General features: G+C 43.4%; 1 protein-coding gene across 2 annotated transcripts in view; it reads left to right on the plus strand.

The window, feature by feature from the left end:
• The window catches only part of RPL36A (ribosomal protein L36a), a 15,597-nt gene extending 7,970 nt beyond the window's left edge, over positions 1-7,627 (plus strand). For both annotated transcript variants that reach the window (XM_077283312.1, XM_077283311.1), the window contains exons 4-5: positions 4,864-4,986; positions 7,561-7,627. In XM_077283312.1, coding sequence (XP_077139427.1) covers positions 4,864-4,986; positions 7,561-7,581 — 144 coding nt within the window. In that variant the 3' untranslated portion in view covers positions 7,582-7,627. The remainder of the gene's footprint in view (positions 1-4,863; positions 4,987-7,560) is intronic.
• The last annotated feature ends 4,420 nt before the right edge of the window (positions 7,628-12,047 follow it).

Here is a 12,047-nt window from a genome sequence, read left to right on the forward strand (position 1 = left end):
ACCTACTATCTAAATAACTCTGCCAATAGTTCATGACAATCACTTGAAAAATAATTATGTAGACTCCACTTGCCATATCCTCAGTGCACAATATACCAGTACTGTGAGATCCGGGATGTATGCTGCCAGCACAGTACAGGTAATGAACATGTGCAAGAGAATCTAGCCAAGCGGGATGAAGCAGAAAGGCAAGAGATAATATGGTCCGTGTTCCTAATCTAACCAGTCTCCTTGCACACAAGGGTGGCTTTTTATGCTGGCACTGCCAACAATCTATTTTTCCCCCCTCTCCTATTTGGTTGTTATAGGGCCTCATGCTCGGTCTGGATCTCGCAGTACTGGCATATTGTTCACTGAGGATATAGTCAGTTGAGTATACGTCGTTATTTTTTCAAGTGATTGTCATAAACTAGTTTTGTTGACTGTTTACTAATAAAAATTGTATTAGGTTGTTTGTATATGCAAGAGCCAGGGATCAACAATCTCCACAAAACTAAACCATACTCGCCATCTTTGGCTTTGAGTCTTGTTGCTACTGATATTTGATTGTGTGAATCGCTGAACTCCGTGGTTGGCTGCAGTGCTGTTGAGGCGATGTGAACCCTGCCGATAACAGGCACTGGGCATGACCGCGGAGACTCTGCAGCCATGCATGGCGAGTAAAGTCATCTTAAAGGGAATCTGTCACCCCAAAATTCGCCTATAAGCTAAGGCCATCGGCATCAGGTGCTTATCTACAGCATTCTGTAATGCTGTAGATAAGCTTCCCCCCCCCCTGTAACCTGAAAGATAAGAAAAGCGAGTTAATTATACTCACCCAGGGGTGGTCCGGTCTGATGGGTGTCGCGGGCCGGCGCCTCCAATCTTCATACGATGACGTCCTCTTCTTTGCTTCATGCCGCGGCTCCTGCGCAGGCGTACTTTGTCTGCCCTGTTGAGGGCAGAACAAAGTACTAGAGAACCAAGGAAGGAAAAAACGCGATCAAAAGAGGCCAATATAATACAAAGTAACAAAACTTTATTAATACAAATAATTTAGCAGAGATTAACAGTGGGTACTCACACAAAACCAAAAATACTATCTAACAAAAGAAAACGCGGGACATGGACTGATGGCGGCTTAGGTAATCATAATACATATAGCTGAAGTTGAATATCTATATATACCAACCCTCATAACAATAAATTATTGTGGTGAGTCCAAGGAATCACTAGGATATTATAGAAAAAACCGGGAATGGTATGGTAGTATCACCAATTGAAAAGGTATATCAGTCATACAGACATGAATAGTTCAAAAAAACATATCATACCTATATAGCAAGCCAGGGACCACCGGGATAGTGAATGAGGGAGCCGTCCATACAGTCCACGTCACCCCGACGCGCGTTTCGGCAGAGCCTTCGTCAGGTATGGTGATACTACCATACCATTCCCGGTTTTTTCTATAATATCCTAGTGCATTCCCGTTTTTTTCTATAATATCCTAGTGATTCCTTGGACTCACCACAATAATTTATTGTTATGAGGGTTGGTATATATAGATATTCAACTTCAGCTATATGTATTATGATTACCTAAGCCGCCATCAGTCCATGTCCCGCGTTTTCTTTTGATAGATAGTATTTTTGGTTTTGTGTGAGTACCCACTGTTAATCTCTGCTAAATTATTTGTATTAATAAAGTTTTGTTACTTTGTATTATATTGGCCTCTTTTGATCGCGTTTTTTCCTTCCTTGGTTCTCTATTCACATTTGTGGCGATTGGGCCTGTAATTAGTCCTATTCCTGAGCAGCTATGAAAAAGATGGATGATTTCCCCTTTTTCTGACATTAAATATAACCTTTGATATAATGCTGCTTAAAGGTTCATTGAGATTTTCCAGAACAAAGTACTGCAGTGTTCTGGCGCCAGGAGAGGTCAGAGGCAGGTGGCCTTAGCTTATAGGCAAATTTTGGGGTGACAGATTCCCTTTAAACTGCAGCCTGGAGACCTTTTTTTTGTTGTTTGGTTTTTTTTTGTTTTGTCCACAAACCAAAAAGTCCTTTTAATCCAAGTTTACACCATGTCACTGAGTGCAGGCTAACTAGCATTTTTGCATAGGATAGACTTGGATGAATGATGAACAATGCTGGGAATTTTTAGTCCACTAACAGTCAATTTCCACTGACTTCTTGTGGATGAGAGTTAATCAGTGCCAGATCCATCATTTGTGAGCAGATCTGAGACTAGTAGCTAAAGTTCCTTTTGAAAGTTGAAGGCCTTGCGTTGCAGTGTTTGGGTATGTGCCTGCGGTGGCTTACACTGACGTGCCCATGTAATTTGTGCTGTAGGAAGCTGCACCAGGAATGTCGGCCATGTTTTACCCGAATCTTTTTTCTTTTTTTTTTTCTTTTTTTTTTTTTTAAATTTTTTAAATAATTTTTATTTACATAGTTCCTGCTTCCAAGTGGTCTTGATGCGGAAGCTTGCTGGAGATAGCCATGTCTCTTATCCAGCTTAGCTGTCTTTGCACATCGCCACTAATCTTGCTCCAGGTGGAGTAGTGTAAGATCTCAAATCAGCGAAGCCTTAGTGTACTGTCACACAGTGGCACTTTGATCGCTCCGACGGCACGATCCGTGACGTTGCAGCGTCGCTTGATTATCGCTCCAGCGTCGTAGACTGCGGTCACACTTTGCAATGCACGGCGCTGGAGCGATAATTTCATGACGTAGTTGCGATGTAGAAGTCATACGGGACATTGGGAATATCGTGCACACCTTTGTTACACGCTGCGATCATGCCGCCACAGCGGGACACTTGACGACGAAATAAAGTTTCAAACGATCTGCTACGACGTACGATTCTCAGCGGGGTCCCTGATCGCAGCAGCGTGTCAGACACAGCGAGATCGTAACTATATCACTGGAACGTCACGGATCGTGCCGTTGTAGCGACCAAAGTGCCACTGAGTGACAGTACCCTTAGGTTGTGCCCAAACTCTGCTACTTTACAAAACAGTTAGCCAGAATATGGCCCATTGTGCGCACATACATTTGGGATGGATTTACTTGTTGCACGGATATGCAACGTTGTCCTATTCACTTTTAGAGGTTTTCCGGGAATGGAAAATAAGTTAGTGAAAATTAAAATGATTGAGAATAAACATATATATATATATATATATATATATATATATATATATATATATATATATATATATATATATATATATATATATAATATATATTAGTGGCCACCTTTTTGATACACTGCTAGGAACCTGTAGTAGAACATTAATAGCACAGGTCAGCGTGTGTGGTGGGAGGCGCTGCAGCTCTGGCCAGACCCTGGGGCAACATAGTCAAACACCTCTTTTCTCACTGCTAAAACAACCCATTCAGGTGAATATGGCTGGTTTCACATTTGCGGTTGCGTCTGCAGTGTTTCTGACGCATACATCCGCATGCATCGTGATTTCATATCTTTTAGCATTGTAAACGCATGTCCATGCGTTTGCTTACGCATGCGTCTTTTCGCGATGTGCGGCTAACCCACCATCTCAGAATTTTTGAGAGGGGCAAATTTCCCTCATATGCGCAGGCATGCAGATGGGTGCATTAAAAAACGCATTACCGTATATGCATGCGTTTGATGCGCTTGCATACTTCGGACTGTGCATGTCCAGGAACTGATTTATACATGCCCTCCTGGAAATATCATGCGCATAAAAATGCAAACGCAGCGGATTTTTTCCGTCATGCGTAAGCTGATGAGGGTAAAAAAGGCAGCGTTCTCATGCATTTGCGGACGATACGCTGTGGACTCGACCACAAATGTGAACCTAGCCTAAAACTGATTTTCAGCTGCAGAAATCACTGCCATAAGTCTTAACTGAATAATTCTCCATGGTTTTCACCCATTCTGTGGATTATGACTATATTACACAATGCGGTTGTAGCATCTTGCAACTTTTGGAAGGACAGATATTTCATGGTTATTCTTACTTCCATAACCAGTACTGTCAGATACTTTTTACTAGTAACTTCTCCTGCCGTTCTTGAGATATTAACATTTTGTTTCCAGCTTGTAGCCTTGGGAGAACGACCACCGAGGCCGGTCGGCAGAATGTTTAGTGCCTACAAGCGCTTTTCTATTGAGCTTGTAAATGCTGTTTAGGAGCTTGGAAGGGTTGCTGGAGCACAGTTACCTTCTAAGCTTGGACCACAGCGGTGGTCGGTCTCCCAGGCGATCAGTTGTAAACAAGTGTTAATATCTCAAGGATTGCTGCAAATTTTCATAAACAATAAATTGCTACGGTAATTTTTTTTTTGTGCCATAGCAAAATATCCATCTCTGAATATTGGAATAACCTTGAAAGAGCCGTGAGTGCCACTGTGGGAGGGGTAATGATGCCATGACACTGATATAGCAGAAGATGGTAACCATCTTTAGAGATCATCTCCATCTTTCTCAAGTTATAACTTGGCTTTTTATGGTTTTGATTTAAATAAAAAAAATAAAAATAAAAAAACCTCCTTTTCTGATGATGCTCCTGAGAATCTGCCCCCCTCGCTGCAGGAGCTGCTGCATCCCCTCATTCACACGGTTTCCTGAGCAGTGATTTTGACGTGGCACGCTTGGCTTTATTTTCTAGAGTTCTGACTTATTCCTGTGAACCGTGTAGATGGCTACTGGGCCAACAATGCACTTCTGTATGACACAGATCCTGATTCGTGGCCGTCTGCGGCTCCCTTGGAGGGAATGTCACAGCCTCATGGGCGTTTAGCTCTCACATGGCTATGGCCCTTGAGAGAAAGGGAGAAAAAAGGAAAATCGTCCCATTCACAAAAGGGTTTAATTGTCATTCTGTCTAACTAGGCCAAGACCACCAAAAAGATTGTGCTGAGGTTGGAGTGTGTGGATTCCAACTGCCGATCCAAGAGGATGTTGGCCATAAAGAGATGTAAACACTTCGAGCTCGGTGGAGACAAGAAGAGAAAGGTAAACTCGATTTGTGTGTTTAGCGACAGAACACTAAAAGGCTTGAAGCATTTTACCAGCAATCCTTTCTGCAGATTAATAGCACTACAAAGTTGTCTGCCCTTCAGGAGGTGCAGGCTTGTAAGGTCACATACAGCAACGTCATAACTAAAGTATCATATCTTTGCCACTTTCACGAGAAAACAATGCTTCTGTTACTGGGAAATAATTTTGAAAAAACATCTCGGCCTTTCCTTCTCAATCCTTTTTCTAATGCTGCCCTTTAAAGAACAGATCGCCCCACCCTCAAACCACTAAGGCTGCCGTCACACTAGCAGTATTTGGTCAGTATTTTCCATCAGTATTTGTAAGCCAAAACCAGGAGTGGAACAATTAGAGGAAAAGTATAATAGAAACATATGCACCACTTCTGTATTTATCACCCACTCCTGGTTTTGGCTTACAAATACTGATGTAAAATACTGACCAAATACTGCTAGTGTGACGGCAGCCTCATACAGATTGCCCTTGGGTTTCAGTCTGCTGGGAGTATGTTGGAGAGTTCTGTGCAGGCCGTTGTGGCGCTTTGTGGGAGGGCAAGCGTGTGTAGGAGACTGCAGGCTTTACCATACCCTTATACTATAAACATTAGTGCAGTGATCAGCTGATTTCTGGGTCAAGTCTCCTAAATGAATTGCAGTGGATATAGATATCTATATCACCCGCCAGCCCTTCGCCCCTTCAACAAAAAGCATTATAAACATTTAGTATCGCAGTGTCCATAAATGTTGTCAAAGAAAAATGTCGACTAAAGTTGCAAAAATTAACCGCTCCAAGCAAAAAGTAAAAACATAAGTCTCTGAACATAGCTGCACAAGCGGAATTATTTTTTAATTTTTCTTTTTTAGTCTCTTAATAGTGATGAGTGCCCGGATGAGGTGTTATTGGATCATGCTTGGGTGCTAAGTGTCTGCAGTGTGCTAGAATAACATGTTTGAGTCCCTGCAGCTGCATGTCTGGTCGACAGCCATAAAACTGCCGTGAGACATGCAGCCGCAGAGACTCTGCCATGTTGTTCTAGCACGCTGCAGACACTGTTGGCACCCGAGCGTGCCCCAGTAATTGGGCTGGTCGGCAGTGTCTGTCGCCGGCGACACTTATCACCCGAGCATGCCCCAATTAACGCCTCCTCTCAGCACGTTCACTAGCACTTAAATCGAAGAGAAAATATTCACATGTTTGGGATCACTGTAATCCTAGTAACCTGGGCACCAGGTCAATTTTTTTTTTATCAGTAAATGAATCCCATAAAATCAAACACCAACAGTTAGCATTGTAAGACTTTTTTTTCTTCCCACATTTTACTGCACTCATATTTTTTTTCTTTCCAGTACAGTGAATGGTAAAATGGATGTTGTATGTCAAAACTACAACTCGTCCCACAGCAAACAGACCTTGTGGGTACTGCAGAAAGGGACTTGTTTTGGAGGGCAACGTTGATGTTTTTCCATTTACTGTGCTGAAAATCATCCCAAGTGCAACTAAATTGTGAAAAGGAAAACACAATTGTATTTGGGGTTTTGCTTTTGCGGCTTTTATTTGGCTATAACAAAAAAAAAAAAATCACCTGGAATTGTGATTCCCCAGGTTAGCACAATTATGGCAGTATCAGGCTTGTGTAAAAAAAAAAAGTGATGTCTATTAATTCTGGGATGTCAGCTGTGGTTGCTTCATAATTCTGGGATGTCGGCTGTGGTTGCTACATCAGCATGTGGCAAACTACCTTCTACTGCAAGTGGGGTGATGTGAGGAAGCTCTGATAAGGCAGTGCTGGCATGTTTGTGTGCTAGTAAGGCTACGTTCACATTTGCGATGTTGGGCGCAGCGTCGGCGACGCAACCAACAATGCAGCGTTTTGCGACGCATGCGTTGTCATAAGATAGTAAGGATCAGGACTTTCGGCGCAGGGAAAATGCTACAAGCACCAGTTGTAGGAAGCCTCAATCCTACAAGTCATTATCGACTCTTTAACGAGCCCTGCCACATAACTTGGGATATAAGCCAAATCTGAATTTGCCCCTCATCAGTGCAAAGTATCAGAACTGATTTGGCTAGGTGAGTCTAGAGCAGAGGTGTCAAACTGCATTCCTTGAGGGCCGCCAACAGGTCATATTTTCAGGATTTCCTTAGCATTCCACAAGGTGCTGGAATCATTCTGTGCAGGTGATTAAATTATCACCTGTGCAATACAAGGAAATCCTGAAAACATGACCTGTTGGCGGCCCTCGAGGAATGCAGTTTGACACCTCTGGTCTAGAGCATTGTGAGCCATGACTGTCTGCTCGAAGGGCGTCCCCTTTGACTGATGGCGTTCCCTGAGGCCTCCTGGGTGGAAATAACTTGATACACTCCCAGTTGCTGCACATTTAGGAAGGGGGCTGGCAGCAGTGTGATGCTACTGTATTATCCTATATTTGCAGGGAAATGGTGCTTTCTGAGTTGATGGGATTCCATTAAAGTACATTCACAAATAGAATTTTTACAATTGCTCTTTGTTATTTTTAATTTAACTAAAATGTTGTTTTTACTTTTCAGGGACAAGTCATCCAGTTTTAAACTGAATCGGGAATCATTGGCCTGAAATAAAATTTGTCAAAATAAATTTTTACAGTTGTGAAAGTTTCTTTGATTGGGAGCCACAATAGAGAACGCAATCCTACATAACAATAGTAATGGTGGTGCCACTACATGGACTGGAGGGGGAAAGATATGCAGTAATTGGGACTGGTCCAACCTAATGTATCTTATAGGATCTTTGGCTATATTAGAAAAGGTCACGATCAGGGAATATTAATTTGACAGGACTTCCTTAATCCCACAAATCCCTGGGATGGTCACGAGTACCACCCACTGATCTTTGGAGCGAACTACTCTCTGCTGCCCCCTATCGTCCAGACAATTCTACAATTGGCTGACTATCAATGGAGAAGGCTGCAGCCTGTTTGCACCACTAGGCCGGCATTAGAAAGTTAATGGTGAGCTTATGGCATATACACCTCTGGATTCCAACACATGGAATATGTGAACACACCCCGGTATGGGGGAGCTAATTCTACGATAACCCCAGATTACTCGCCGCCATCACCAATCTCTCGGTCAATTGGACACCGCTTACGGTAGCTTATGGCTTCAAGGTGTAGTTTACAGAAAGAACTATTAAATTTTATATTTAATCCAAAGGGAGACCGTGTTTATGAAAAATATACAAAAGACTTTACAAGGGGGACAAAACAATACAGCATAAACGGTTACATAAAAGGGTTTAACAGAAGAATTTACTACACCGATCACATGCTATTCAGTTTTGCCGAATGAGTGCTTCATTTTGGCAGTTGATGAACTGGACCGGCTGCATACCTGATGTAACTGCATGAACGCCCATGATAATTGGGAATTTATTTTTTTTTTTTTAATCAGACCCTGAGCAGTCACCCCCTCTGAGATGACCTCACAAGGGTTCTGTTGGGGGCTGGATTCGTGCTGTGTTTTTTTTTTAGATAATTTTTATTGATTTTATAAACAATTACATACATTATACAATATAGTAAAACTTAATAAATAAGTTTAACCCTTAAATTTTATATAGTCCTATACCTGCCAAGGTATTCCATGTCAAACAAAGTTATCAATTTCTCCAGACACCTTCCACAACAGCAACATCAGAGGATGTCTCCCTGTCCAAATGGGGGACAGAAAACACAAAAGAGGTTAAATACCCCTCCCCTTCCTACAACCTCGAAGTGTTTTTCCTGTCCCCTATGGGGTATGAAGAGGTTTTTGATGGTGCTGCCGTTGCCAGTGATCTGGAGCACCCCATGTTACTGTCTAAAAGCCGGGCAGCTGAGGTCAGGGCTTCCGCTCTCCGGTCGCTACTTCCGTCTCCATGATCCTCGTGTGACTCGGGACCCCCCTACTGTGCCTCGGGATAAAACGGGGCAGTGATGTGCGGTTGGGGTCCTCATACTGCCTGATTTCGGAGACCGCGTGCATCGGAAGTGATGTTGGCCCAAACTTCCAGTTTATTTCCTGGTGCATTCCACACTGGAGCGCACGTGTTACTGGCTGGTGCCGGCGACTCCGGGGCTGCAGGCATGCGGTGTACCCTTTGCCCCCTCCCCCCCCGATGACCTGGGGAGGAGCAGCACAAGATTCAACCCTGAGACCTCCATTGCATAAATCCTGGTCGGGGGATGCCTCCAGGTGAGGCCTATTGTCTGTCCCTCTGTGACCAAATGGACGATGACAAACCCTCCCTACCTGCTTCTGCAGGGCCCAGCGTTCACCCTCCTACTGTGAGTAGTCGATGAAGGTCCCTTGTCCAGTTTATAGTCCATGGGTGACTTGGTAAACCTTTCTCTTTTAGGGAGACAAGGTCCCTGCCCCTAAAAAGGATAAAATGCCCGGCCGCAGGTGTGTATGTGCTTCCAGGATTCCCCTCATAAAAAGCTTTGCCAGTCCTGCACTGATGATGGTATTGCGTGCCAAACAGCCCTCCCAACTGGACAGCATCAAACAGAAGGTTCAATCCTCTGGCTGCCCTTTCCCAGGCACCAATACCACAACCCCTTCCTAAGAAAAGGAGACTGGCACCTGCTGATTCAGACTGGCGAGGTTCGTCCCTTTGGTTCAGAGGATATTTGGGAGAATGAGGGTTCTATTTCCACCAACAACTCAGGGAAACGGTTATCATAAATCTGAAGCCCCTGAACCTAGTAATCAAGTACTGACGATTCAAGATGGAGTCTACCAAATCAGCAATCCCGCTCATCGGAAAGAATTGAGTGATGGCTACAATAGATCTGAAGGATGCCTATTATCATGTGCCAGTGCCTCCAGACCACAGGAAGTTCCTCAGATTTGCAGTTTCCCATGGTCACCAGGTCAGCCATTAACCGTTCAGTGTCCTACCGTTCGGCATTTCATCAGCGCCACGGGTATTTACCAAGATTATGGCAGAAGCGGTAATCTTCATCTGACGTCAGGGGGTTTGCATCATCCCATACCTAGATGATTTTCTCATTATCTCTGTCCATCCATCTTCTGAATCTAGATGTGGCGAGATCCCTGGAAATCCTGGAATCTATGGGCTGGATTCCGAATTTGGAGAAATCGGATCTTCACCCTTAAGGAAGAAATTCCTGGAAATTCTGTTGTGATTCAGTGAAGAGAACATCATCCTTGCACAAGGATCGTCAGCTCAATCTGGTTCAGAGCATCTCCTGGTTCAGAACCCAGAGGGCTCTTACCCAGAGGGACTCTGTCTTTCCTGGGATCACTGACGTCATGCATCCAGGCAGTCTCCTGGGCTCAAGCCCATACACGAGTCCTTCAGTCCCATGTTCTGTTGTACACGCGAAAGCACCAAAAAGCGCTGACCAAAAGTTTCCCTTCCCGGTCATGTGAAGGCTTCTCTTTCATGGTGGCTAAACTACCGAAACCTTCGGCAGGGAGTCAGCTGGGAACTTTTAATTTTTATGCCCTTAAATCGGAGAGCTATGTCATACAAAATAGTTAATAAATAACAGTTCCCACATGTCTACTTTACATCAGCACAATTTTGGAGACAAAACTTTTTGTTAGGAAGTTATAAGAGTTAAGTTGACCAGTGATTTCTCATTTTTACAGCAAAATTTACAAAACCATTTTTTTTAGGGACCACATCACATTTGAAGTCACTTTGAGGGGTGTACATGACAGAAAATACCCAAAACTGACACCATTCTAAAAACTTCACACCTCAAGGTACTCAAAACCACATTCAAGAAGGTAATTAACCCTTTACGTGCTTCACAGGAACTAAAGCAATGTGGAAGGAAAAAATGAACATTTTACTTTTTTCACAAACATTTTACTTCAGAAACATTTTTTTTATTTTCACAAATGTAAAAAGAGAAATGAACCACAAAATTTCTTGTGCAATTTCTCCTGAACACGCCGATACACCACTGTTTGGGAGCACGGCAGGGCTCCGAAGGGAAGGAGCACCATTTGAATTTTCAATGCAGAATTGGCTGCTATTGAGATCAGACGCCATGTCGCGTATGGAGAGCCCCTGATGTGCCTAAACAGTGGAATCCCCCCACACATGACCCCATTTTGGAAACTAGACCACCCAAGGAACTTATCTAGATGTGTGGTGAGCACTTTGAACCCTCAAGTTTTTCACTAAAGTTTATAATGTAGAGCCTTGAAAATAAAACTTTTTTCCACAAAAATGATTTTAGCCCCCAATTTTTTATTTTCCCAAGGGTATCTGGAGAAATTAGACCCCAAAAGTTGTGCAACTTGTCCTCAGTACGCTTTTACCGACTGCTGGGGGGGAACCACTGTTTGGGCGCATGGCCGGGCTCGGAAGGGAAGGAGCGCTGTTTTGGAATGCAGACTTTGATGGAATAGTCTGTGCGCATCATGTTGCATTTGCAGAGCCCCTGATGTGCCTAAACAGTAGAAACCCACCACAAGTGACCCCACTTGGCAAACCAGACCCCTCCAAGGAACTTTTCTAGATGTGTTGTGAGAACTTTGAAAACCCAAGTGTTTCACGAAAGTTTATAATGCAAAACCATGAAAAAAATCATTTTCCACAAAAATGATTTTTTTAGCCCCCAATTTTTAATTTTCACAAGGGTAACAGGAGAAATTGGACACCAAAAGTTGTTGTGCAATTTCTCCTGAGTATGCTGATATCACATATATGGGGGTAAACCACTGTTTTGGGCAGACGGCAGAGCTCGGAAGGGAAGGAGGACCGTTTGACTTTTTCAATGCAGAATTGGCTGGAATTGAGATTGTACACCATGTCCCGTTTGGAGAGCCCCTGATGTGACAAAACAGTGGAAACCCCCCAATTCTAACTCAAAATAAACCCCAACACACCCCTAACCCTAATCTCAACCCTAACCACAAACCTAACCCTAAAACACCTCTAATCCCAACCGTAATCCTAACCCCAACTCTAGCCCCAATCCTAACTTTAGCCCTAACTTTAACTTTAGCCCAGCTCTAACCCTAATGGGAAAATG

The sequence above is a fragment of the Ranitomeya variabilis genome, chromosome 2 (assembly GCF_051348905.1).
Source record: "Ranitomeya variabilis isolate aRanVar5 chromosome 2, aRanVar5.hap1, whole genome shotgun sequence".
NCBI classification, from domain to species: domain Eukaryota; kingdom Metazoa; phylum Chordata; class Amphibia; order Anura; family Dendrobatidae; genus Ranitomeya; species Ranitomeya variabilis.